This window comes from Corylus avellana, chromosome 7, assembly GCF_965113065.1.
Source record: "Corylus avellana chromosome 7, dhCorAvel1.hap1.2, whole genome shotgun sequence".
NCBI lineage: Eukaryota > Viridiplantae > Streptophyta > Magnoliopsida > Fagales > Betulaceae > Corylus > Corylus avellana.
This window is the reverse complement of record NC_142496.1, coordinates 25920133-25948051: the sequence shown is the minus strand read 5'-3', so window position 1 is coordinate 25948051 and position 27919 is coordinate 25920133. Positions and strand designations below refer to the sequence as shown.

At 34.0% G+C, this 27919-nt stretch overlaps 4 protein-coding genes and 1 pseudogene across 4 annotated transcripts; all 5 read left to right on the top strand.

Moving 5' to 3' along the window:
• Positions 1 to 1419: 1419 nt before the first annotated feature.
• LOC148584727 (caffeic acid 3-O-methyltransferase-like) lies at positions 1420 to 3958 on the top strand. The gene is made up of 4 exons (XM_088518039.1): positions 1420 to 1870; positions 2716 to 3026; positions 3240 to 3304; positions 3380 to 3958. Exons 1-4 carry the CDS (start codon positions 1425 to 1427, stop codon positions 3674 to 3676), a joined length of 1119 nt encoding a protein of 372 aa, XP_088374165.1. The 5' UTR covers positions 1420 to 1424; the 3' UTR covers positions 3677 to 3958.
• A 4122-nt stretch (positions 3959 to 8080) lies between these two features.
• LOC148584726 (caffeic acid 3-O-methyltransferase-like) lies at positions 8081 to 10628 on the top strand. Its single transcript, XM_088518044.1, has 4 exons — positions 8081 to 8530; positions 9386 to 9696; positions 9910 to 9974; positions 10050 to 10628. The coding sequence occupies exons 1-4, from the start codon at positions 8085 to 8087 to the stop codon at positions 10344 to 10346; spliced, it is 1119 nt and encodes a 372-aa protein (XP_088374170.1). The 5' UTR covers positions 8081 to 8084; the 3' UTR covers positions 10347 to 10628.
• Positions 10629 to 15189: 4561 nt separating this feature from the next.
• Positions 15190 to 15561, top strand: LOC148584725 (caffeic acid 3-O-methyltransferase 1 pseudogene; annotated as a pseudogene).
• Positions 15562 to 17670: 2109 nt separating this feature from the next.
• LOC148584724 (isoliquiritigenin 2'-O-methyltransferase-like) lies at positions 17671 to 18792 on the top strand. Its single transcript, XM_088518042.1, has 3 exons — positions 17671 to 17878; positions 18092 to 18156; positions 18232 to 18792. The coding sequence occupies exons 1-3, from the start codon at positions 17686 to 17688 to the stop codon at positions 18526 to 18528; spliced, it is 555 nt and encodes a 184-aa protein (XP_088374168.1). The 5' UTR covers positions 17671 to 17685; the 3' UTR covers positions 18529 to 18792.
• A 4098-nt stretch (positions 18793 to 22890) lies between these two features.
• Positions 22891 to 25551, top strand: LOC132184044 (caffeic acid 3-O-methyltransferase). The gene is made up of 4 exons (XM_059597522.2): positions 22891 to 23451; positions 24304 to 24614; positions 24828 to 24892; positions 24968 to 25551. Exons 1-4 carry the CDS (start codon positions 23006 to 23008, stop codon positions 25262 to 25264), a joined length of 1119 nt encoding a protein of 372 aa, XP_059453505.2. The 5' UTR covers positions 22891 to 23005; the 3' UTR covers positions 25265 to 25551.
• The last annotated feature ends 2368 nt before the right edge of the window (positions 25552 to 27919 follow it).

Sequence of the window (27919 nt, the reverse complement as noted above, 5' to 3'; positions counted from 1 at the left end):
TTTTGAAAAGACATCAAGTTCATTCTTTTCCTCGATTTTCTTAACTACCAAACAGAGGAGAGAGACGTTGGGTTTAATTTTTTTTTAAAAAAATTATTTATTTATTTTAAGGTTTAATTTAATTAATTAATTAATTTTATTTTTTTTTAGGACACGTAGCGTAATATGGGAGTGACATGTGGACTTCCGATAATGAGGGATTGACGGAAACTAACAGAGGTAGTATTCTATCTTTTCCCAAAGATGGGTACTAAATTAATTACGTACGTTTTAAAATTTAAGAGAAAAAATAAAAAATAAAAACATGTAAACCGAGATACCAAAAAAGTTATTAATCCAAAAAATAAAATAAAATAAAAATAAAAATGGGTGGCTGGACCACCCCATTTTGGCAAAGGGGTTGGCTCCCATGGCCTGGGGGTGCCTGAACCATCCCCATGGCCAAGGGGGTGGTCTGGCCACCCCTAAAACCCCCCCCCCCCCCCAAAAAAAAAAAACATAAAATAAAAAAGTTTGGGCTTTTGGGGGTGGCCAGACCACCCCCAAGGGCTTACGGGTGGTTTTAGCCACCCCCTACGGCTGAGATGAACTTGGACGAGTCACCTCGATGGTCAAGGGGATGGTCCAACCACCCCCAAAAGGTTAAAAAATAATAATAATAATCCACTTAAAAAAAGTTTGGCCTTTTGGGGGTGGCTCGAATGGCCAATGCCACCCCAAATTTTTTTTCCTTTACTATTTTATATATATATATATATTTTTAATTTTTTTTAAAAAAATTAAATAGGTGTCACGTATCAACATCTGATTGGTCCACGTGAAATTCCGTTAAGTCAACTAACGGAGGACTAACTTGGTTTATTATCAAAACCATAAGGACCTCTTGTGATAAAAATGAAACTCCAGAGGAGAAAAAATAAAGTTGTAAAACCTTAGGAGGGTCTGAAATATTTAACCCTTAAGAAAAATGAGAGAAAAACTACTGAAAATGCTCTAATTTATCTTATAAAATCAATTTTATAAAAGAGGATTACACGTTATAAAACATGTACAAAAACCTTATCAAGAGATTACTCAAACATTTGAACAGAATATTCAAACATTTGAACACTATATGTGCTCACCAAAAAGTCCAGCGGGGTTTGTTGATTAAAAGCAAGTCAGAAGTCAATAGTTTTGTGCAGTTTTGAATTTTATGGAAGAGGATTACTCATTCGTTTTAAACATATCCAAAACCTTAATTATCAAGAGATTATTCAAACATTTGAACAGATTATTCAAACATTTGTACACTTCGATCATGTGCTCATCAAAAAGTCCAGCGGGCTTTGTTGATTAAAAGCAAGTCAGAAGTGAATAGTTTTGTGCAGTTTTGAAGCATAAATAGAAGATAGAATACAAACGAGAGGGTATACCTGAAGAAGATGGGTTCAACGGAGAAGCACTTGGATGATCATCAGCCGTCCATTAAGAGATCAGGAGACGACGATGCATGTCTCTATGCCATGCACCTGTCCAGCTCTCACGTTTTCGCCATGGTATTGAAAGCTGCCGTGGAGCTCAACCTGTTCGAAATCATTGCTCGGGCGGCTGCAAGCCCTGCCGCCGCCAATGCTTACATGTCGACCTCTGAGATTGCTTCTCAGCTTCCCACAAAAAACCCCGATGCCCCTTCTCTGCTTGATCGCATGCTCCGTTTACTTGCAAGCTACTCACTTCTTACTTGCTCTGTGCGCACCGGCGAAGATGGAAGTGATGAGAGACTCTATGGACTCGCACCCGCTGGCAAATTCTATGTTCAAAATGAAGATGGATACTCTCTAGCTTCCATGCCACTATTTTCTCATCACCCAGCCGCTGCGGAGGTACGGTACGTATATACTTGATATGTTCTTAGATCTGTACTTAAAAAGAAAAGGATAATGTTGATCTAAAAGCAAATATTTAGATCAACATTATCAACGTTATGTCAAAGAGAAATAATAGAATTTATTCTCATTTCAATATCTTTTAACTATTGCTATGGTGAATGAATCTATACCTTACTGAATTTATGTGAATTCGATCTACATGAGTTTACAAATCCAATGATTGATCTATTGAATTTATACGATGAAATAGAAAAAAGATGAAAAAAATATTGACATGATCAAATCATTTCTCTTCTAAAAGAAAAGAGAGAAATGTTACACATTCATCTATTGCCCATATTTTGTCCATATTTCTTTACAAATCTATTATTAAATTTGGATGACTTACATGTGGTCCTACATATTTAATGGTGGATTTGCTCAACTCTTGCACAAAGATGAGCAAGAAATAGGCAAAATATGTAAACCAAAGATTTTTAAACTAAAAAAAAAAAAAAAAAACATTACAAGATATTGACAGATAGAAGGACATTGCAAAAAAAAACATTAGAAGATGTTACTAATAGAGTACTGGTAGTTTAGAAGAGATAATTGTAATTTTCTCTAAAATATAATATAACCTACAAATATATCTCCTTCAGCTCACAAGAAAATAAAATTCTAACATTTATATATATATATATACAGAGCCAAAGAGGTTAAGTTATAGTAAAAGTAATTGGAAAACAAATAACTAACTAGTTAAGGTAGTTGTAAATCTTACATTCTTTGCATATATCACACTCTTGTTTCCAATAATATATTACTGCTCAAATTGTTTTGGCATTCATATTGTTATATATAGGCTTCATCTTAAAGATGCTATTCTTGAAGAAGGCAATACATTTGAGAAGGTCCATGGGAGATCCGCCTACCAACACATGAACGCTGATCCAACATTTAATAAAGTTTTTAACAAGGCTATGGCTGATATCTCTGGAATAACCATGACAAGAATGCTTGAGACATACAAAGGATTTGAGGGATTATCATCGCTGGTTGATGTTGCTGGTGGCACTGGAGCAACCCTCAACATGATCATTTCTAAGTACCCTTCCATTAAAGGCATCAACTTTGATTTGCCTCATGTGATACAACATGCACCATCTTATCCAGGTACCATATATAATACTATTGAGGTTGTTTGTGCTTGTTTTGGCTTGTCTGGTTTTTTTCTCGAGTTGTGCAGGGTTTGGGATGTTAATTGGGTGGTCTTCGATGGTTTTGGGGCTTAGTGGCTGGTCTCCCTAATTATTTTCATTTTAATAAATTAGTTATTCAAAAAAAAAAAGAATTTGATGTTGACCAGCGACGTCAAATTTTATGCAGGTATTGAGAATGTTGCAGGAGATATGTTTGCGAGTGTTCCAAAAGGTGACGCCATTATGATGAAGGTGAGTTAATCGGCCATTTATGCGACACTTGAAATTAGATTGGCATGTGTTAAAAAGAACAAGATCTTCTTGCAGGCTACATGTCACAACTGGAGTGATGGACATTGCATAAAAATTTTGAACAACTGCAATAAAGCACTGCAACAAAATGGAAAAGTGATTATCATTGACTATATAATGCCAGAGGCACCTGAGTCAAGTGATGCTGCGAAGTATGTTTCTTCCCTTGATAATGTCATGCTTGTTAACCTTGGAGGGAAGGAAAGAACTGAGAAGGAGTTCGAGGCCTTGAGCAAGAGTTCGGGATTTTCGGGGTTTCGTCTTGTCTGTCGTGCTTACAATGTTTTTGGAGTTATGGAACTTTACAAATAAGTCTCCAAATTACTCTTCTACTTTCGTTGCCAATAAATGTTTTGTATGAACAAGTCACATATATATCATCATATGTAAGCTTTGCATGTGCTTGGGGTGAAAATGCGGGCGGATAATAACTGTTTGTATCCGTTATCAGCACTTATTCACTATTCGTTATCCGTACATGCAGATGCAAACGTGGCTAGTAAAAGTTAATATCTACACATGTGGATGCGGATAGCGGTTTTAGGGTATTCACGTTCCTTTATATATATATAATGTTTCTAAATTTATGTTTTTTATATTTGTTGGATTTGTAATGTTGTTGGATTTCATTTTTAGAAAACTCTTCCAATTTGTTCTAATTAATTGCCTTTTTTGTTATTCATTTATTATTATTATTATTTAAATGTTTTTTCTTGCCATCAACTATCAATTTACTGGAAGCTAAATATTAAATATTATATGTGATGAAAATTTATTGGCAAAATGATTATCAAGTATATGATATGGATCATAGTGTTCAACTATAAATAATGTCATTTCATGAGTGAGGAAGAATAATTAGGTACGATGGGTTATTTTTCACGGTTTGGATTAATTTTTTTTGATATGTCCGCACAAGAGGGGGGAGGGGGATTCGAACTAGTGACCTCCACTTCATTAGGCGTGGTCCCAGCCAATTGATCTACTTCTTGGAGCACGGTTTGGATTATTCGGTGTGAAGAGTTATCTCTCATGGCTGGTTTAAATAAATTTTGTTAGAAAATTTGGCTACCCATGACTTACATGTTTTTGATCTAGTCGGCTCGGATTAGATCTGCTCTTTAACTGTATTTGTACATGGGTTAGTAGAAGATTGAAGTCATAAATAACACTTGATTGTAAGAATTTTTGTTTATATCTATGACTTTGTAACCTCATAGTATATATGTGGCTATGATTTTGCAGAGTTTTATACTCGTAATCTTTAATTAATGAAATCCTTAGATTTCCGTTAATATATATATAATTTTTTTTTTTTTTTTACTAGAAGCAATATTAATTAGTGAATTACAATTTCAAGGTCTATAACACTTATTACCTCAAATGCGGATAGCGCATAATATTCGCATTAATCATGTGGATGCAGATAATAATCGCATGATGCAGATGCGAATATCAAAAACCATTATCAAAATCCACATTTTTACTCCTTAGTGTGCTTGTATTTTCATGTCGGAGCCGAACTTGAATCCATATATAAACTCTTGGGGCCAAGCTAGGCCCAAATTCAACTTGGCCCAGCTCAATTACGTACATTTCTAGTCTACCACAAAAGTCTGTCAGAAAACCGAAAGGCCAAAAAAGTATAACCAAAAGTGGCCGAATTAAGTCGCATCCATGGGGTCATCGTCTCATAGTTGGCCACCTGTTTTCCATTTCCGAAGGTGAAATTTCCCCATCTCCTTCCTAATTAATTGAACGTTTCTTAATTTATCCCAAGTCAACGTACCCCATATCATACGTCTACCCGTTCGATCTATTGACCAATGACTATCGTATTCGTTGACTTGGACCTGGGTTGCATTTGGCCAAAATTAAGAAAATATATATAATTACGAATTAACCAAATTAATACGCATATTTGATAGATAACCGTTGTGCATAAAGTAAAAAGTACAAATGCAACCCATTCGTAGCATATATATATATATATATATATATATATATATATATATATGTGTGAGTGTGTGTGTGTCTCTCGATTATAGCAAGTACTGTATGACCGCCGCTAGCTAGCTAGCTATGTATTAGAGCATTCCCAATGGAAGAGTCATATTTTTATGTAAAATGACTTTTCAAAATTCACTTTTATCTAGTTTAGATAAGTCATTTTTAAGTGTCTCCACATCCGATTAGCTATATTTCTAAAAAAAAGGTGGGAAAAGATTTGAGAAAAAGATAAAGTAGGAGAGAGAAACACTAAAAAATAAAATGGCTCCCTTAAAAAGTGCTGCTACATATAACTTTTTTTTTAGCTCTTCTAATCAAATATTTATTTTACATATATTTTTGGCTCATCCAATGTGAGAGCATTCCCAATGGAAGAGCCAAATGTTACTTTTATCTAGAATAACTCTTCAAATGTTCAAAAAACCTCCCACATTGGATGAGCAAAAAATATATGTAAAATAGATATTTGATTAGAAGAGCTAAAAAAAAAGTTAAATGTAGCAGCACTTTTTAAGGGAGCCATTTTATTTTTTAGTGTTTCTCTCTCCTGCTTTATCTTTTTCTCAAATCTTTTCCTACCTTTTTTTAAGAAATATAGCTAATCGGATGTAGAGACACTTAAAAATGGCTTAGCTAAACTAGATAAAAGTGAATTTTGAAAAGCCATTTTACATAAAAATATAGCTCTTCCATTGGGAATACTCTGATAGGTTTTTTGAACATTTGAAAAGCTATTCTAGATAAAAGTAATATTTGGCTCTTCCATTGGGAATGCTCTTACATAAAACATTAATTCTTAACGTACACTTGATAATTATGTTGAATTAATCAAACGTAAAATTGCTCAAGCTGAACATCCTTGGTCTTCAAAGGAACATAGTCGCCTAGATAAACTTCAAGATGATCCGAAAGAGCCGACTTGTCAATATTTTCGATCATGGCGGTAAGATTTGCAAACGAAATAGATCACCGTCTAAATGACAAGCCCAAAGAGAAACAACTTGAAAAGCAGCAAAGACATATAATCCCATGGGCAACCCTGTTCACCATCCCCATTGACTCACCATGAACAACCAGATTCTCCAACGCCGCTTGAATGAGCCAAAAAGAAACGTTGAGTTTCAAAAATATAACCGTTGCCACCCCGGTGTTTCCCTTTATCAGCTTCTCGCTCTTGATCATGGCGGGAATATGTGATGGAGGAGCACAATGGGTTTTGGGGAAGGGACATAGGAAATGGACTTCGACTTTTCATATATCAAGCTAGTCCTTTTACGTGGAAGATCTTTTCAATTCCAAATGGAATAAATACGATCAAGATTTGAAATTGTGGCATTCATGAAGTGTACGTATATAATGTATATCGTTGACAAACTTAATCGTAAGAATAAAATGATTACTATTTACTTCATTTGAAATCAATAAGATTCATTTTTCCTACTTTTCCAATAAATTCACAGTAGCAATAGCTTTTCTTTATTTTTTTCTAAATTTAGAGTACAAAACAGAGCCATAAAACTACATTTTTTTTTTTTTTTTTATATGTTCACACAAGGGAAAAAGAAGGAGAATTTAAACTAGTGATTTCCATTTCATTAAGCGTAATTCACAACCGATTGACTTCAGCTATTCAGTTTAATTTTTCGCATCATAAGGCGGTGAATCTACTACGGCTCAAAATAGTAAACAAAACACGCGCACAAAACAAAGCTAAACAGATTTATTTTTCACATGGATCAAATCTACCATTTCATTTATTTTTAAAGGCAATAACAAACAGAGCCATAAATTTGTGTTTACAGTCGACTCATTTTAGTTACGTTTTACTCGTGATGACGAACTTGTTTATTTACGATTCTATCCATCCATGACAATTGTGGACAGTGATGGGTTATAAGATGAAACGTGGCATTTCCTATGTGGCTAAAATCTTGATATGATACTGCCAACATTATCGATATCCGAAGTACAAAAAAGAAAAAAAGAAAAAGGCTGGTCTGTGCCCATTTTCATTTTTATTGCTTGGAAAAATACATGTAATGGTAATTTTTTGTAATAAAAATAACAAAAAATGACATCTCAAAATAAAAAATTTGTGGACATAAGAGCGGTCCTAGTAACTACTCTAAAGCTGTTTCTCTTCTTTACACAAAAGAAAATTTTTTAAAAAATTACAAAAAATCACTTACAACAGCTTTTCTATATCTTTCCTATACATTAGGATTGCATTAGGTTTAACTGTAGCAATCCACATGGTTTATTATAATCATAAAAGCACATTATCTCTTCCCTCATATTTTTCTATACAAAATAAATGAATATAAAAACAAAAAGAAAGTAAACAAAATAATATTTTAATGTTATAGGAAAATATAAATGAAAAGTATTGTGGAGTGTATTTGAATAAGAAAACAAAAAGTAATTTTGCACCTTAAATTTAAAAAAAAAAAAAAAAAAAAAGAGAGGAAAACTGTTAAGAATGTTCTAATTTATCTTATAAAATCGATTTTAAAGAAGAGAATTACCCATCGGTTATAAACATGTCCAAAACCTTATCAAGAGATTATTCAAACATTTGAACACTTCATGTGCTCACCAAAAAGTCCAACGAGGTTTGTTGATTAAAAGCAAGTCAGAAGTGAATAGTTTTGTGCAGTTTTGAACCATAAATAGAAGATAGGATACAAACGAGAGGTTGTACCTGAAGAAGATGGGTTCAACCGAGAAGCAGTTGGATGATCATCAGCCGTCCATTAAGAGATCAGAAGACGACGATGCATGTCTCTATGCCATGCACCTGTCCAGCTCTCACGTTTTCGCCATGGTATTGAAAGCTGCCGTGGAGCTCAACCTGTTCGAAATCATTGCTCGGGTGGCTGCAAGCCCTGCAACCGCCGATGCTTACCTGTCGACCTCTGAGATTGCTTCTCAACTTCCCACAAAAAACCCCGATGCCCCTTCTCTGCTTGATCGCATGCTCCGTTTACTTGCAAGCTACTCACTTCTTACTTGCTCTGTGCGCACCGGTAAAGATGGAAGTGATGAGAGACTCTATGGACTCGCACCCGCCGGCAAATTCTATGTTCAAAATGAAGATGGATACTCTCTAGCTTCCATGCCACTATTTTCTCATCACCCAGCCGCTGCAGAGGTACGGTATGTATATACTTGATATGTTCTTAGATTTGTACTTAAAAAGAAAAGGATAATGTTGATCTAAATGCTAATATTTAGATCAACATTATCAACGTTATGTAAAAGAGAAATAATCTCATTTCAATATCTTTTAACCATTGCTATGGTGAATGAATCTACCTTACTGAATTTATGTGAATTCTACGTGAGTTTACAAATCCAATGATTGATCTATTAAATTTATACGATGAAATAGAAAAAAGATGAAAAAAAAAAATTGACATGATCAAATCATTTCTCTTCTAAAAGAAAAGAGAGAAATGTTACACATTCATCTATTGCCCATATTTTGTCCATATTTCTTTACAAATCTATTATTAAATTTGGACGACTTACATGTGGTCCTACATATTTAATGGTGGATTTGCTCATCTCTTGCACACATATGAACAAAAAATAGGCAAAATATGTAAACCAAACATTTTTAAACTAAAAAAAAAAAAAAAAAGCATTACAAGATATTGACAAATTAAAGGAGATCGTAGCCACGATATTGACAGATAGAAGGACATTGAAAAAAAAAACATTAGAAGATATTACAAATAGAGTACTGGTAGTTTAGAAGAGATAATTGTAATTTTCTCTAAAATATAATATAACCTACAAATATATCTCCTTCAGCTCACAAGAAAATAAAATTCTAACATTTATATATATAGAGCCAAAGAGGTAAAGTTATAGTAAAAGTAATTGGAAAACAAATAACTAACTAGTTAAGGTAGTTGTAAATCTTACATTAATTGCATATATCACACCCTTGTTTCCAATATTATATTACTGCTCAAATTGTTTTGTCATTCATATTGTTATATATAGGCTTCATCTTAAGGATGCTATTCTTGAAGAAGGCAATACATTTGAGAAGGTCCATGGGAGATCCGCCTACCAATACATGAACGCTGATCCAACATTTAATAAAGTTTTTAACAAGGCTATGGCTGATATCTCTGGAATAACCATGACAAGAATGCTTGAGACATACAAAGGATTTGAGGGATTATCATCGCTGGTTGATGTTGCTGGTGGCACTGGAGCAACCCTCAACATGATCATTTCTAAGTACCCTTCCATTAAAGGCATCAACTTTGATTTGCCTCATGTGATACAACATGCACCATCTTATCCAGGTACCATATATAATACTATTGAGGTTGTTTGTGCTTGTTTTGGCTTGTCTGGTTTTTTTCTCGAGTTGTGCAGGGTTTGGGATGTTAATTGGGTGGTCTTCGATGGTTTTGGGGCTTAGTGGCTGGTCTCCCTAATTATTTTCATTTTAATAAATTAGTTATTCAAAAAAAAAAAGAATTTGATGTTGACCAGCGACGTCAAATTTTATGCAGGTATTGAGAATGTTGCAGGAGATATGTTTGCGAGTGTTCCAAAAGGTGACGCCATTATGATGAAGGTGAGTTAATCGGCCATTTATGCGACACTTGAAATTAGATTGGCATGTGTTAAAAAGAAGAAGATCTTCTTGCAGGCTACATGTCACAACTGGAGTGATGGACATTGCATAAAAATTTTGAACAACTGCAATAAAGCACTGCAACAAAATGGAAAAGTGATTATCATTGACTATATAATGCCAGAGGCACCTGAGTCAAGTGATGCTGCGAAGTATGTTTCTTCCCTTGATAATGTCATGCTTGTTAACCTTGGAGGGAAGGAAAGAACTGAGAAGGAGTTCGAGGCCTTGAGCAAGAGTTCGGGATTTTCGGGGTTTCGTCTTGTCTGTCGTGCTTACAATGTTTTTGGAGTTATGGAACTTTACAAATAAGTCTCCAAATTACTCTTCTACTTTCGTTGCCAATAAATGTTTTGTATGAACAAGTCACATATATATCATCATATGTAAGCTTTGCATGTGCTTGGGGTGAAAATGCGGGCGGATAATAACTGTTTGTATCCGTTATCAGCACTTATTCACTATTCGTTATCCGTACATGCAGATGCAAACGTGGCTAGTAAAAGTTAATATCTACACATGTGGATGCGGATAGCGGTTTTAGGGTATTCACGTTCCTTTATATATATATAATGTTTCTAAATTTATGTTTTTTATATTTGTTGGATTTGTAATGTTGTTGGATTTCATTTTTAGAAAACTCTTCCAATTTGTTCTAATTAATTGCCTTATTTGTTATTCATTTATTATTATTATTTTTTAAATGTTTTTTCTTGCCATCAACTATCAATTTTTTGGAAGCTAAATATTAAATATTATATGTGATGAAAATTTATTGGCAAAATGATTATTAAGTATATGATATGGATGATAGTGTTTAACTATAAATAATGTCTCCTTATGAGTGAGGAGGAATAATTAGGTATGATGGGTTATTTCTTACGGTTCGGATTATTCGGTGTAAGGAGTTATCTCTCATGGCCGGTTTAAATAAATTTTGTTAGGAAATTTGGCTACCCATGTCTTACATGTTTTAGATCTAGTTTGCTCGGATTAGATCTGCTCTTTAACTGTATTTGTACATGGGTTAGTGGAAGATTGAAGTCATAGATCGATAGCACTTGATTGTAAGAATTTTTATTTGTATCTATGACTTTGTAACCTCATAGCATATATGTGACTATGATTTTGCAGAACTTTATGCTCATGATCTTTAATTAATGAAATCCTTAGATTTCCGTTAATATATATATATATATATATATATATATATATATATATATTTATTTATTTATTTTTATTTTTTTACTAGAAGCAATATTAATTAGTGAATTACAATTTCAAGGTCAATAACACTTATTACCTCAAATGCGAATAACGGATAATATCTGCATTAATCGTGTGGATGCAGATAATAATTGCATGATGCAGATACAAATATCAAAAACCATTATCCACATCCACATTTTTACCCCATAGTGTGCTTATTTTTGCATGTTCGAACCAAACTTGAATTCATATAATCATATATAAACTCTTGGGGCCAAGCTTGGCCCAAATTCAACTTGGCCCAGCTCAATTACTTACATCTCTAGTCTACCACAAAAGTCTTTCAGAAAACCGAGAGGCCAAAAAAGTATAACCAAACGTGGCCGAATTAAGTCGCATCCATGGGGTCATCGTCTCATAGTTGGCCACCTGTTTTCCATTTCCAAAGGTGAAATTTCCCCATCTCCTTCCTAATTAATTGAACGTTTCTTAATTTATCCCATGTCAACGTACCCCATATCATACGTCTACCCGTTCGATCTATTGACCAATGACTATCGTATTCGTTGACTTGGACCTGGGTTGCCTTTGGTCAAAATTAAGAAAATATATATAATTACGAATTAACCAAATTAATACGCATATTTGATAGATAACCGATGTGCATAAAGTAAAAAGTACAAATACAACCCATTCGTAGCATATATATATGTCGAGATTATAGCAAGTAGCGTACGACCGCCGCTAGCTAGCTAGCTAGCTATTACATAAAACATTAATTCTTAACGGACATTTGATAATTATGTTGAATTAATCAAACGTAAAATTGCTCAAGCTAACATCCTTGGTCTTTAAAGGAACATAGTTGTCTAGATAAACTTCAAGATGATCCGAAAGAGCCAACTTGTCGATATTTTCATGGTAGTAGGATTTGCAAACAGAGGAAAGAGATGTTGGGTTTAATTTTTTTATTATTTATTTTTTAGGACACGTGGCGTAATATGAGAGTGACATGTGGACTTCCGCTAATGAAGGACTGACAAAAATTAACGAAAGTAGTGATTTCGTCTTTTCCCATAGATGAGGTACTAAATTAGTTACATACGTTTTAAAACCTAGAGGGAAAAAATAAAAACATGTAAACCGAGATACTAAAAAGGTTATTAACCTAAAAAAATAAAAGAAAAAGAAAATAAAAAGGGGTGGCCGGACCACCCCATTTTGGCCAAGGGGGTGGTCCGGCCACCCCCAAAAGGCCAAAAGAAAAAATAAAAAACTTTTTAAAAAAAAGTTTGGCCTTTTGGGGGAGGCCGGACCACCCCCTTGGCCATGGGGGTGGCTCGGCCACCTCCATATCGGCTGTAGGCGGTGGCCGAAACCACTTGTAGGCCCTTGGGGGTGGTCCGACCACCCGAACCACCCCCAAAAACCAAAACCTTTTTTTTAAGTTTTTTTTTTTGCCTTTTTGAGGTGGCCGGACCACCATTTTGGCCAAAGGAGTCACCCCAGACCAGCCATGGGGTGACTCCTTTGGCCAAAATGGGGTGGTCCCTTTTGGCCAAGGGGTGGCTTTTCAAAAAAAAAAAAAATTCTTTTATTTTTTTAATGGTTTTTATTTTTTTATTTTTTAATAATGAATGAATAATATATTATTTCTTTTAAAAAATTAATTTTTAATTGTGTTGGACGATCTCAACCATCCATTTGGAACTACCGCATATTGCGGTAGTTTCAAACTACCGCATGTAAGCCTCTCCCCAAGAAAAATATTAGGTTAGTAAAACGGTGCGGTTTATTCATCTTCAACCTTATGTTCTTCAACTTCTTTTAAAATAATCATGGCTAGGGCTTGGGAGCATAATCATGCAATTGAGGCCGTCAGGGGGGGGGGCATTTGCCCTCAAGAGTTGCTAAAGGGGGGGGGGGGGGGGCATTTGCCCTCAAGAGTTGCTAAAGGGGGGGGGGGGGGGGGGGGGGCATTTGCCCTCAAGAGTTGCTAAAAGGGGCCATAACCATGGCTGAGGCAGGGCATATGAAATTTTTTTATTATGGTATGAAGAATTTTAAAGAGTTGAGGGGGTATGCCCCCTCTCAAACCCCCTAGCTCCTAGCTCCGCCCTCGGCTATAACAAGCAACTCCTAAATATGAGAGAGAGAGAGAGAGAGAGAGAGAGAGGAGAAAAACAAATCTAGAGAGGAGCCCATTCATTCTTCTTTTGTCCTCTTATTTAAAAATCCCATAAAAGTGGACACATTTGAGTAAAAGGTAACATATTGTAAATAAGCATAAAAATAATGGGGCCCATTATAAGAGATTTTCTCCCCTGACAGATAGGGTTGATTCGGTTGAAGAAGGGGGATACTATGTGATGGAGGAGCACAATGGGTTTTGGGGAAGGGATATACGAAATGGACTTCGACTTATCATATATCAAGCTATTCCTTTTGCGTGGAAGATCCTTTCAATTCCAAATGAAATAAATACTAGCAAGATTTGAAATTGTGGCATTCATTAAGTGTACGTATGTAATGTATATCGTTGACAAACTTAATCGTAAGAATAAAATGGGTACTATTTACTTCATTTGAAATCAATAAGATTCATTTTTCTTACTTTTCTAATAAATTGACAGTAACAATAGTTTCCTTTTAATTTTTTCTAAATTTAAAGGACAAAACATAACCATAAAATTACTCATTTTAATTTTTCACGTCATAGGGCAGTGAATCTACTACGATTCAAAGTAGTAGAAAAAACACGCCCACAAAATAGAGTTAAACATATTAATTTTTCACATCAATCAAATTTACTATGGTTTGAACCCACTCTTTTTTTTCTTTTTTTTTGTAAGGCAATAACAAACAAAGCCATAAATTTGTGTTTACGGTCGACTCATTTTAGTTACTCGTGATTCACGAACTTGTTTATTTACAATTCGAGTCATGATTAGCAGCACGCGTCGTGCGTGGCACGTCCACGCACGACAGTGCAAAAAATTTTTTTTTTTTTTTTTTTTTTTTTAAAATATATTTTTTTTGCACGCGGGGTGCCATGCACGCCGCGTGCTGTCCATCTTTACCCTTACAATTCTATCCATCCATAATAATTGTGGACAGTGATGGGTGATAAGATGAAACGTGGCATTTCCTATGTGGCTAAAATCTTGATATGATATTCCCAACATTATCGATATCCAAAGTACAAAAAAAAAAAAAAAAAAAGAAAAAAAGCTGGTCGTGTGTCCATTTTCATTTCTATTGCTTGGAAAAATACATGTAATGGTAAATTTTTGTAATAATAATAAAAATGACATCTCAAAATAAAAAATTTGTAGACATAAGAATATTCCCAACAGCTATCCTAAAGTTGCTTCCCTTCCTTACACATAAGAAAAATTTTAAAAAAATCACAAAAACTCACGTGCAACAGTTTTTCTATATTTTTCCTATATATTATGATTACATTGGGCTCAATTGTAGCGTTCTACATGGTTTATTATAATTATAAAAACACATTTTCTCTCCTCTCACATTTTTCAATGCAAAATAAATAAATATAAAAATAAAAAGAAAATAAACAAAATAATATTTTAATGTTATAGAGAAATATAAAGGGAAGTTATTGTGGAGTGTATTTGAATAAGAAAGCAAAAAGTAATTTTGTTCCTTAAATTTAAGAAAAATGAGAGAAAAGCTGCTGAAAATGCTCTAATTCATCTTATAAAATCAATTCTATAAAAGAGAATTACCCATTCATGATAAACATACCAAAAACGTTATCAACATACACAATGTGAGATTATTCAAACATTTGTTCATGTGCTCACCAAAAAGTCCAACGAGGTTTGTTAATTAAAAGCAAGTCAGAAGTGAATAGTTTTGTGCAGTTTTGAAGCATAAATAGAAGATAGAATACAAATGAGAGGGTATACCGGTACTGAAGAAGATGGGTTCAACGGAGAAGCAGTTGGATGATCATCAGCCGTCCTTTAAGAGATCAGAAGACGACGATGCATGTCTCTATGCCATGCACCTGTCCATCTCTTACGCTTATCACATGGTATTGAAAGCTGCCGTGGAGCTCAACCTGTTCGACATCATTGCTCGGGCGGCTGCAAGCCCCGCCGCCGCCGATGCTTACATGTCGACCTCTGAGATTGCTTCTCAGCTTCCCACAAAAAACCCCGATGCCCCCTCTCTGCTTGATCGCATGCTCCATTTGCTTGCGAGCTACTCACTTCTTACTTGCTCTGTGCGCACCGGCGAAGATGGAAGTGATGAGAGACTCTATGGACTCGCACCAGCTGGCAAATTCTAGGTTCAAAATGAAGATGGATACTCTCTAGCTTCCATGCCACTATTTTCTCATCACCCAGCCGTTGCGGAGGTGTATATACTTGATATGTTCTTAGATCTGTACTTAAAAAGAAAAAGATAATGTTGATCTAAATCTGATATTTAGATCAACATTATCAGCATTTAGATCAACATTATCAACGTTATGTAAACGAAAAATGATAGAATTTATTCTCATTTCAATATTTTTTAACAATTGCTATGGTGAATGAATCTACTGTATTGAATTTGTGTGGGTTTCACATACATTTACAAATCTAATAATTGATCTATTGAATTTGTAAGATGAAGTGAAAAAAAGATGGGAAAAATATTGACATGATCGAATCATTCCTCTTCTAAAAGAAAAGAGAGAAATGTTATACATTCATCTCTTGCCCATATTTTGTCTACATTTCTTTACAAATCTATTATTGAATTTGGACGTCGCTCATTTCTTGTACACATATGGATAAGAAATAGGCAAAATATGTAAACCAAACATTTTTAAACTTACAAAAAAAAATAAAAAATAAAAAATAAAAAAAAAACTTTACTTTAGACCCTTGAGCTACATACGTTTTGAGAAGATCTCCCTAAATTTCAAAAACTCTCAATTTCACCACATGAACTTTCAATTTGGTGCAATTTACTCCTTTAGCCAATTTTTAAATGTTAAAAGTTCAAAAATGACCATTAGACCCCTGATTTTTTTCCAAAATTTTAAATTTACTCTTAATTTCAAATTAAAAAATAAAAAATATTTATTATCCAAAAAAAAAAATAAAAAAAAAATCATAAGGTGACCCACGGTTGGGCCACCTTGTGACCTTTTTTTTTTTTACGAAAATCGAAGGGTAATTTTGTCTTTTTAAGAGTTTATATTAGGGTTTAACGGCAAAAATTGACGGAGGGGTAAATTGCATCAAATTGAAAGTTTAAGGGGTGAAATTGAGAGTTTTTGAAATTTATGAAGATCTTCTTAAAACGAGAGATTGTTTAGGGGTCCTTTGTGAAGTTTCCCAACCAAAAAAAAATTCGAGAGTTGGTTGGGACTGATATATCAACAATGTGAAATAATTGGATAAAAATATGATATATAACATTTCTCATTATTTAATATAAACATGAAAATATTGAAATGAATTTACATATAAAGTAATGTTAAATATCACACCCTCGTCTCATTGGACCGGCATGGTAGTTCATATTAGCAGTTGGATAAATGTTTGTTAAAAAAAATCAAGGACTAATGGGCGTACTGCGTTAGCCGGACATGATATTTAGCATTTCTTATATGAATATATAAATTTTTTTGCAGACAATTTATGGATATTGTAGAGATCATCTTCTCATTGATTACAAAAAAATAAATTGAGAAATGCTAAAAACACACTCCCATTTCATCTCATCCCATCCCACCCATAATATACATTAGTTCTTGTGTATTGGGGAAATTTCAATCACACCCTTCAATGTATAAATGGTTTTGCAATCATAATTTCAAAGTTTAAAAATTTGCAATGTCAAGATTCCATGTTTCAAATCCCTTTTAATTTCACCATTTTTTTGGTTAAAATACCCAAAAATGCCCCTTTTTGTTTTAAAAAAAAAAAAAAAAAATCAGAGACAAGGATATATATATATATATATAATCATCTTCATTAATACAAAATAAAACCATCCTATTCTCAGTTAGACAAATAATTAAGGCAAATATCAGGATATGTTCTAACGATCGATAGGCATGCATAATTACTTCAAACTATCATGTTATCAAATACTATAAGCTATAGCTTAAGAGAAAGTACTAAACTTTGTTTGTGTTCCCTCAATTGTTGAAAGTAAAAGTAAAAGTAATTGGAAGACAAATAACTAACTAGTTAAGGTAGTTGTAAATCTTACATTATTTGCATATATCACACTCTGTTTCCAATATTATATTACTACTCAAACTGTTTTGGCATTCATATTGTTATATATAGGCTTCATCTTAAGGATGCTATTCTTGAAGAAGGCAATACATTTGAGAAGGTCCATGCATGGGAGATCCGTCTTCCAATACATGGACGCTGATCCAACATTTAATAAAGTTTTTAGCAAGGCTATGGCTGATATCTCTGGAATAACCATGAAAAGAATGCTTGAGACATACAGAGGATTTGAGGGATTATCATCGCTGGTTGATGTTGCTGGTGGCACTGGAGCAACCCTCAACATGATCATTTCTAAGTACCCTTCCATTAAAGGCATCAACTTTGATTTGCCTCATGTGATACAACATGCACCATCTTATCCAGGTACCATATATAATACTATTGAGGTTGTTTGTGCTTGTTTTGGCTTGTCTGGTTTTTTTCTCGAGTTGTGCAGGGTTTGGGATGTTAATTGGGTGGTCTTCGATGGTTTTGGGGCTTAGTGGCTGGTCTCCCTAATTAGTTTCATTTTAATAAATTACTTATTCAAAAAAAAAAAGAATTTGATGTTGACCAGCGACGTCAAATTTTATGCAGGTATTGAGAATGTTGCAGGAGATATGTTTGCAAGTGTTCCGAAAGGTGACGCCATTATGATGAAGGTGAGTTAATCGGCCATTTATGCGACACTTGAAATTAGATTGGCATGTGTTAAAAAGAACAAGATCTTCTTGCAGGCTACATGTCACAACTGGAGTGATGGACATTGCATAAAAATTTTGAACAACTGCAATAAAGCACTGCAACAAAATGGAAAAGTGATTATCATTGACTATATAATGCCAGAGGCACCTGAGTCAAGTGATGCTGCGAAGTATGTTTCTTCCCTTGATAATGTCATGCTTGTTAACCTTGGAGGGAAGGAAAGAACTGAGAAGGAGTTCGAGGCCTTGAGCAAGAGTTCGGGATTTTCGGGGTTTCGTCTTATCTGTCGTGCTTACAATGTTTTTGGAGTTATGGAACTTTACAAATAAGTCTCCAAATTACTCTTCTACTTTCGTTGCCAATAAATGTATGAACAAGTCACATATATATCATCATATATATGTAAGCTTTGTATGTGTGCTTAAGGGTGAAATGCGGGCGGATGATAACTGTTTGTATCCGTTATCCGCACTTATTCACTATTCGTTATCCGTATATGCAGATGCAGACGTGGATAGTAAAAGCTAATATCTACACATGTGAATGCGGATAGTAGTTTTAGGGTATTCACGTTCCTTATATATATATATATATATATATATATATATATATAATGTTTCTAAATTTATGTTTTTTATATTTGTTGGATTTGTAATATATATAATGTTTCTAAATTTATGTTTTTTATATTTGTTGGATTTGTAATGTTGTTGGATTTCATTTTTAGAAAACTCTTCCAATTTGTTCTAATTAATTGCCTTTTTTGTTATTCATTTATTATTATTATTTTTTAAATGTTTTTTCTTGCCATCAACTATCAATTTACTGGAAGCTAAATATTAAATATTATATGTGATGAAAATTTATTGGCAAAATGATTATCAAGTATATGATATGGATCATAGTGTTCAACTATAAATAATGTCATTTCATGAGTGAGGAAGAATAATTAGGTACGATGGGTTATTTTTCACGGTTTGGATTAATTTTTTTTGATATGTCCGCACAAGAGGGGGGAGGGAGATTTGAACTAGTGACCTCCACTTCATTAGGCGTGGTCCCAGCCAATTGATCTACTTCTTGGAGCACGGTTTGGATTATTCGGTGTGAAGAGTTATCTCTCATGGCTGGTTTAAATAAATTTTGTTAGAAAATTTGGCTACCCATGACTTACATGTTTTTGATCTAGTCGGCTCGGATTAGATCTGCTCTTTAACTGTATTTGTACATGGGTTAGTAGAAGATTGAAGTCATAGATAACACTTGATTGTAAGAATTTTTGTTTATATCTATGACTTTGTAACCTCATAGTATATATGTGGCTATGATTTTGCAGAGTTTTATACTCGTAATCTTTAATTAATGAAATCCTTAGATTTCCGTTAATATATATATATATATAATTTTTTTTTTTTTTTTACTAGAAGCAATATTAATTAGTGAATTACAATTTCAAGGTCAATAACACTTTTTACCTCAAATGCGGATAGCGCATAATATTCGCATTAATCATGTGGATGCAGATAATAATTGCACGATGCAGATGCGAATATCAAAAACCATTATCAAAATCCACATTTTTACTCCTTAGTGTGCTTGTATTTTCATGTCGGAGCCGAACTTGAATCCATATATAAACTCTTGGGGCCAAGCTAGGCCCAAATTCAACTTGGCCCAGCTCAATTACGTACATTTCTAGTCTACCACAAAAGTCTGTCAGAAAACCGAAAGGCCAAAAAAGTATAACCAAAAGTGGCCGAATTAAGTCGCATCCATGGGGTCATCGTCTCATAGTTGGCCACCTGTTTTCCATTTCCGAAGGTGAAATTTCCCCATCTCCTTCCTAATTAATTGAATGTTTCTTAATTTATCCCAAGTCAACGTACCCCATATCATACGTCTACCCGTTTGATCTATTGACCAATGAGTATCGTATTCGTTGACTTGGACCTGGGTTGCATTTGGCCAAAATTAAGAAAATATATATAATTACGAATTAACCAAATTAATACGCATATTTGATAGATAACCGTTGTGCATAAAGTAAAAAGTACAAATGCAACCCATTCGTAGCATATATATATATATATATATATATATATATATATATATGTGTGTGTGTGTCTCGAGATTATAGCAAGTACTGTATGACCGCCGCTAGCTAGCTAGCTATGTATTAGAGCATTCCCAATGGAAGAGTCATATTTTTATGTAAAATGACTTTTCAAAATTCACTTTTATCTAGTTTAGATAAGTCATTTTTAAGTGTCTCCACATCCGATTAGCTATATTTCTAAAAAAAAGGTGAGAAAAGATTTGAGAAAAAGATAAAGTAGGAGAGAGAAACACTAAAAAATAAAATGGCTCCCTTAAAAAGTGCTGCTACATATAACTTTTTTTTTAGCTCTTCTAATCAAATATTTATTTTACATATATTTTTGGCTCATCCAATGTGAGAGCATTCCCAATGGAAGAGCCAAATGTTACTTTTATCTAGAATAACTCTTCAAATGTTCAAAAAACCTCCCACATTGGATGAGCAAAAAATATATGTAAAATAGATATTTGATTAGAAGAGCTAAAAAAAAGTTAAATGTAGCAGCACTTTTTAAGGGAGTCATTTTATTTTTTAGTGTTTCTCTCTCCTGCTTTATCTTTTTCTCAAATCTTTTCCTACTTTTTTTTAAGAAATATAGCTAATCGGATGTAGAGACACTTAAAAATGGCTTAGCTAAACTAGATAAAAGTGAATTTTGAAAAGCCATTTTACATAAAAATATGGCTCTTCCATTGGGAATGCTCTGATAGGTTTTTTGAACATTTGAAGAGCTATTCTAGATAAAAGTAATATTTGGCTCTTCCATTGAAAATGCTCTTACATAAAACATTAATTCTTAACGTACACTTGATAATTATGTTGAATTAATCAAACGTAAAATTGCTCAAGCTGAACATCCTTGGTCTTCAAAGGAACATAGTCGCCTAGATAAACTTCAAGATGATCCGAAAGAGCCGACTTGTCAATATTTTCATGGCGGTAAGATTTGCAAACGAAATAGATCACCGTCTAAATGACAAGCCCAAAGAGAAACAACTTGAAAAGCAGCAAAGACATATAATCCCATGGGCAACCCTGTTCACCATCCCCATTGACTCACCATGAACAACCAGATTCTCCAACGCCGCTTGAATGAGCCAAAAAGAAACGTTGAGTTTCAAAAATATAACCGTTGCCACCCCGGTGTTTCCCTTTATCAGCTTCTCGCTCTTGATCATGGCGGGAATATGTGATGGGGGAGCACAATGGGTTTTGGGGAAGGGACATAGGAAATGGACTTCGACTTTTCATATATCAAGCTACTCCTTTTACGTGGAAGATCTTTTCATTTCCAAATGGAATAAATACGATCAAGATTTGAAATTGTGGCATTCATTAAGTGTACGTATATAATGTATATCGTTGACAAACTTAATCGTAAGAATAAAATGATTACTATTTACTTCATTTGAAATCAATAAGATTCATTTTTCCTACTTTTCCAATAAATTGACAATAGCAATAGCTTTTCTTTAATTTTTTCTAAATTTAGAGTACAAAACAGAGCCATAAAATTACTTTTTTTTTTTTCTTTTTTTTTGACATGTTCACACAAGGGAAAGAGAAAGAGAATTCAAACTAGTGACTTTCATTTTATTAGGCGTAGTTCACAACCGATTGACTTCATCTATTCATTTTAATTTTTCACATCATAGGACAGTGAATCTACTACGGCTCGAAATAGTAGACAAGACACGCGCACAAAACAAAGCTAAACGATTTATTTTTCACATCGATCAAATCTACCATTTCATTTATTTTTAAAGGCAATAACAAACAGAGCCATAAATTTGTGTTTCCAGTCGACTCATTTTAGTTACGTTTTACTCGTGATGACGAACTTGTTTATTTACGATTCTATCCATCCATGACAATTGTGGACAGTGATGGGTTATAAGATGAAACGTGGCATTTCCTATGTGGCTAAAATCTTGATATGATACTGCCAACATTATCGATATCCGAAGTACAAAAAAAAAAAAAAGAAAAAGGCTGGTCTGTGCCCATTTTCATTTTTATTGCTTGGAAAAATACATGTAATGGTAATTTTTTGTAATAAAAATAACAAAAAATGACATCTCAAAATAAAAAATTTGTGGACATAAGAGCGGTCCTAGTAACTACTCTAAAGCTGTTTCTCTTCTTTACACAAAAGAAAATTTTTAAAAAAATTACAAAAAATCACTTACAACAGCTTTTCTATATCTTTCCTATACATTAGGATTGCATTAGGTTTAACTGTAGCAATCCACATGGTTTATTATAATCATAAAAGCACATTATCTCTTCCCTCATATTTTTCTATACAAAATAAATGAATATAAAAACAAAAATAAAGTAAACAAAATAATATTTTAATGTTATAGGAAAATATAAATGAAAAGTATTGTGGAGTGTATTTGAATAAGAAAACAAAAAGTAATTTTGCACCTTAAATTTAAAAAAAAAAAAGAAAAAAGAGAGGAAAACTGTTAAGAATGTTCTAATTTATCTTATAAAATCGATTTTAAAGAAGAGAATTACCCATCGGTTATAAACATGTCCAAAACCTTATCAAGAGATTATTCAAACATTTGAACACTTCATGTGCTCACCAAAAAGTCCAACGAGGTTTGTTGATTAAAAGCAAGTCAGAAGTGAATAGTTTTGTGCAGTTTTGAACCATAAATAGAAGATAGGATACAAACGAGAGGGTGTACCTGAAGAAGATGGGTTCAACCGAGAAGCAGTTGGATGATCATCAGCCGTCCATTAAGAGATCAGAAGACGACGATGCATGTCTCTATGCCATGCACCTGTCCAGCTCTCACGTTTTCGCCATGGTATTGAAAGCTGCCGTGGAGCTCAACCTGTTCGAAATCATTGCTCGGGTGGCTGCAAGCCCTGCAACCGCCGATGCTTACCTGTCGACCTCTGAGATTGCTTCTCAACTTCCCACAAAAAACCCCGATGCCCCTTCTCTGCTTGATCGCATGCTCCGTTTACTTGCAAGCTACTCACTTCTTACTTGCTCTGTGCGCACCGGTAAAGATGGAAGTGATGAGAGACTCTATGGACTCGCACCCGCCGGCAAATTCTATGTTCAAAATGAAGATGGATACTCTCTAGCTTCCATGCCACTATTTTCTCATCACCCAGCCGCTGCAGAGGTACGGTATGTATATACTTGATATGTTCTTAGATTTGTACTTAAAAAGAAAAGGATAATGTTGATCTAAATGCTAATATTTAGATCAACATTATCAACGTTATGTAAAAGAGAAATAATCTCATTTCAATATCTTTTAACCATTGCTATGGTGAATGAATCTACCTTACTGAATTTGTTTGAATTCTACGTGAGTTTACAAATCCAATGATTGATCTATTAAATTTATACGATGAAATAGAAAAAAGATGAAAAAAAAAATTGACATGATCAAATCATTTCTCTTCTAAAAGAAAAGAGAGAAATGTTACACATTCATCTATTGCCCATATTTTGTCCATATTTCTTTACAAATCTATTATTAAATTTGGACGACTTACATATGGTCCTACATATTTAATGGTGGATTTGCTCATCTCTTGCACACATATGAACAAAAAATAGGCAAAATATGTAAACCAAACATTTTTAAACTAAAAAAAAAAAAAAAGCATTACAAGATATTGACAAATTAAAGGAGATCGTAGCCACGATATTGACAGATAGAAGGACATTGCAAAAAAAAACATTAGAAGATATTACAAATAGAGTACTGGTAGTTTAGAAGAGATAATTGTAATTTTCTCTAAAATATAATATAACCTACAAATATATCTCCTTCAGCTCACAAGAAAATAAAATTCTAACATTTATATATATAGAGCCAAAGAGGTAAAGTTATAGTAAAAGTAATTGGAAAACAAATAACTAACTAGTTAAGGTAGTTGTAAATCTTACATTAATTGCATATATCACACCCTTGTTTCCAATATTATATTACTGCTCAAATTGTTTTGTCATTCATATTGTTATATATAGGCTTCATCTTAAGGATGCTATTCTTGAAGAAGGCAATACATTTGAGAAGGTCCATGGGAGATCCGCCTACCAATACATGAACGCTGATCCAACATTTAATAAAGTTTTTAACAAGGCTATGGCTGATATCTCTGGAATAACCATGACAAGAATGCTTGAGACATACAAAGGATTTGAGGGATTATCATCGCTGGTTGATGTTGCTGGTGGCACTGGAGCAACCCTCAACATGATCATTTCTAAGTACCCTTCCATTAAAGGCATCAACTTTGATTTGCCTCATGTGATACAACATGCACCATCTTATCCAGGTACCATATATAATACTATTGAGGTTGTTTGTGCTTGTTTTGGCTTGTCTGGTTTTTTTCTCGAGTTGTGCAGGGTTTGGGATGTTAATTGGGTGGTCTTCGATGGTTTTGGGGCTTAGTGGCTGGTCTCCCTAATTAGTTTCATTTTAATAAATTAGTTATTCAAAAAAAAAAAGAATTTGATGTTGACCAGCGACGTCAAATTTTATGCAGGTATTGAGAATGTTGCAGGAGATATGTTTGCGAGTGTTCCAAAAGGTGACGCCATTATGATGAAGGTGAGTTAATCGGCCATTTATGCGACACTTGAAATTAGATTGGCATGTGTTAAAAAGAACAAGATCTTCTTGCAGGCTACATGTCACAACTGGAGTGATGGACATTGCATAAAAATTTTGAACAACTGCAATAAAGCACTGCAACAAAATGGAAAAGTGATTATCATTGACTATATAATGCCAGAGGCACCTGAGTCAAGTGATGCTGCGAAGTATGTTTCTTCCCTTGATAATGTCATGCTTGTTAACCTTGGAGGGAAGGAAAGAACTGAGAAGGAGTTCGAGGCCTTGAGCAAGAGTTCGGGATTTTCGGGGTTTCGTCTTGTCTGTCGTGCTTACAATGTTTTTGGAGTTATGGAACTTTACAAATAAGTCTCCAAATTACTCTTCTACTTTCGTTGCCAATAAATGTTTTGTATGAACAAGTCACATATATATCATCATATGTAAGCTTTGCATGTGCTTGGAGGTGAAAATGCGGGCGGATAATAACTGTTTGTATCCGTTATCAGCACTTATTCACTATTCGTTATCCGTACATGCAGATGCAAACGTGGCTAGTAAAAGTTAATATCTACACATGTGGATGCGGATAGCGGTTTTAGGGTATTCACGTTCCTTTATATATATATAATGTTTCTAAATTTATGTTTTTTATATTTGTTGGATTTGTAATGTTGTTGGATTTCATTTTTAGAAAACTCTTCCAATTTGTTCTAATTAATTGCCTTATTTGTTATTCATTTATTATTATTATTTTTTAAATGTTTTTTCTTGCCATCAACTATCAATTTTTTGGAAGCTAAATATTAAATATTATATGTGATGAAAATTTATTGGCAAAATGATTATTAAGTATATGATATGGATGATAGTGTTTAACTATAAATAATGTCTCCTTATGAGTGAGGAGGAATAATTAGGTATGATGGGTTATTTCTTACGGTTCGGATTATTCGGTGTAAGGAGTTATCTCTCATGGCCGGTTTAAATAAATTTTGTTAGGAAATTTGACTACCCATGTCTTACATGTTTTAGATCTAGTTTGCTCGGATTAGATCTGCTCTTTAGCTGTATTTGTACATGGGTTAGTGGAAGATTGAAGTCATAGATCGATAGCACTTGATTGTAAGAATTTTTATTTGTATCTATGACTTTGTAACCTCATAGCATATATGTGACTATGATTTTGCAGAACTTTATGCTCATGATCTTTAATTAATGAAATCCTTAGATTTCCGTTAATATATATATATATATATATATATATATATATTTATTTTTATTTTTTTACTAGAAGCAATATTAATTAGTGAATTACAATTTCAAGGTCAATAACACTTATTACCTCAAATGCGAATAACGGATAATATCTGCATTAATCGTGTGGATGCAGATAATAATTACATGATGCAGATACAAATATCAAAAACCATTATCCACATCCACATTTTTACCCCATAGTGTGCTTATTTTTGCATGTTCGAACCAAACTTGAATTCATATAATCATATATAAACTCTTGGGGCCAAGCTTGGCCCAAATTCAACTTGGCCCAGCTCAATTACGTACATCTCTAGTCTACCACAAAAGTCTTTCAGAAAACCGAGAGGCCAAAAAAGTATAACCAAACGTGGCCGAATTAAGTCGCATCCATGGGGTCATCGTCTCATAGTTGGCCACCTGTTTTCCATTTCCAAAGGTGAAATTTCCCCATCTCCTTCCTAATTAATTGAACGTTTCTTAATTTATCCCATGTCAACGTACCCCATATCATACGTCTACCCGTTCGATCTATTGACCAATGACTATCGTATTCGTTGACTTGGACCTGGGTTGCCTTTGGTCAAAATTAAGAAAATATATATAATTACGAATTAACCAAATTAATACGCATATTTGATAGATAACCGATGTGCATAAAGTAAAAAGTACAAATACAACCCATTCGTAGCATATATATATGTCGAGATTATAGCAAGTAGCGTACGACTGCCGCTAGCTAGCTAGCTAGCTATTACATAAAACATTAATTCTTAACGGACATTTGATAATTATGTTGAATTAATCAAACGTAAAATTGCTCAAGCTAACATCCTTGGTCTTTAAAGGAATATAGTTGTCTAGATAAACTTCAAGATGATCCGAAAGAGCCAACTTGTCGATATTTTCATGGTAGTAGGATTTGCAAACAGAGGAAAGAGATGTTGGGTTTAATTTTTTTATTATTTATTTTTTAGGACACGTGGCGTAATATGAGAGTGACACGTGGACTTCCGCTAATGAGGGACTAACAAAAATTAACGAAAGTAGTGATTTCGTCTTTTCCCATAGATGAGGTACTAAATTAGTTACATACGTTTTAAAACCTAGAGGGAAAAAATAAAAACATGTAAACCGAGATACTAAAAAGGTTATTAACCTAAAAAAATAAAAGAAAAAGAAAATAAAAAGGGGTGGCCGGACCACCCCATTTTGGCCAAGGGGGTGGTCCGGCCACCCCCAAAAGGCCAAATGAAAAAATAAAAAACTTTTTAAAAAAAAGTTTGGCCTTTTGGGGGAGGCCGGACCACCCCCTTGGCCATGGGGGTGGCTCGGCCACCTCCATATCGGCTGTAGGCGGTGGCCGAAACCACTTGTAGGCCCTTGGGGGTGGTCCGACCACCCGAACCACCCCCAAAAACCAAAACCTTTTTTTTAAGTTTTTTTTTTTGCCTTTTTGAGGTGGCCGGACCACCATCTTGGTTATGTGGGTGGTTCGGCCACCCCAGACCAGCCATGGGGTGACTCCTTTGGCCAAAATGGGGTGGTCCCTTTTGGCCAAGGGGTGGCTTTTCAAAAAAAAAAAAAATTCTTTTATTTTTTTAATGGTTTTTATTTTTTTATTTTTTAATAATGAATGAATAATATATTATTTCTTTTAAAAAATTAATTTTTAATTGTGTTAGACGATCTCAACCATCCATTTGGAACTACCGCATATTGCGGTAGTTTCAAACTACCGCATGTAAGCCTCTCCGCAAGAAA

Coding starts and splice junctions, on each gene's coding strand:
- LOC148584727 (XM_088518039.1), top strand. CDS start 1,425: ATGGGTTCAACGGAGAAGCACTTGGATGATCATCAGCCGTCCATTAAG. Junction 3,027..3,239: donor ACATGCACCATCTTATCCAG/GTACCATATATA, acceptor AATTTTATGCAG/GTATTGAGAATGTTGCAGGA. Junction 3,305..3,379: donor GTGACGCCATTATGATGAAG/GTGAGTTAATCG, acceptor ATCTTCTTGCAG/GCTACATGTCACAACTGGAG.
- LOC148584726 (XM_088518044.1), top strand. CDS start 8,085: ATGGGTTCAACCGAGAAGCAGTTGGATGATCATCAGCCGTCCATTAAG. Junction 8,531..9,385: donor CCAGCCGCTGCAGAGGTACG/GTATGTATATAC, acceptor TGTTATATATAG/GCTTCATCTTAAGGATGCTA. Junction 9,975..10,049: donor GTGACGCCATTATGATGAAG/GTGAGTTAATCG, acceptor ATCTTCTTGCAG/GCTACATGTCACAACTGGAG.
- LOC148584724 (XM_088518042.1), top strand. CDS start 17,686: ATGGCTGATATCTCTGGAATAACCATGAAAAGAATGCTTGAGACATAC. Junction 17,879..18,091: donor ACATGCACCATCTTATCCAG/GTACCATATATA, acceptor AATTTTATGCAG/GTATTGAGAATGTTGCAGGA. Junction 18,157..18,231: donor GTGACGCCATTATGATGAAG/GTGAGTTAATCG, acceptor ATCTTCTTGCAG/GCTACATGTCACAACTGGAG.
- LOC132184044 (XM_059597522.2), top strand. CDS start 23,006: ATGGGTTCAACCGAGAAGCAGTTGGATGATCATCAGCCGTCCATTAAG. Junction 23,452..24,303: donor CCAGCCGCTGCAGAGGTACG/GTATGTATATAC, acceptor TGTTATATATAG/GCTTCATCTTAAGGATGCTA. Junction 24,893..24,967: donor GTGACGCCATTATGATGAAG/GTGAGTTAATCG, acceptor ATCTTCTTGCAG/GCTACATGTCACAACTGGAG.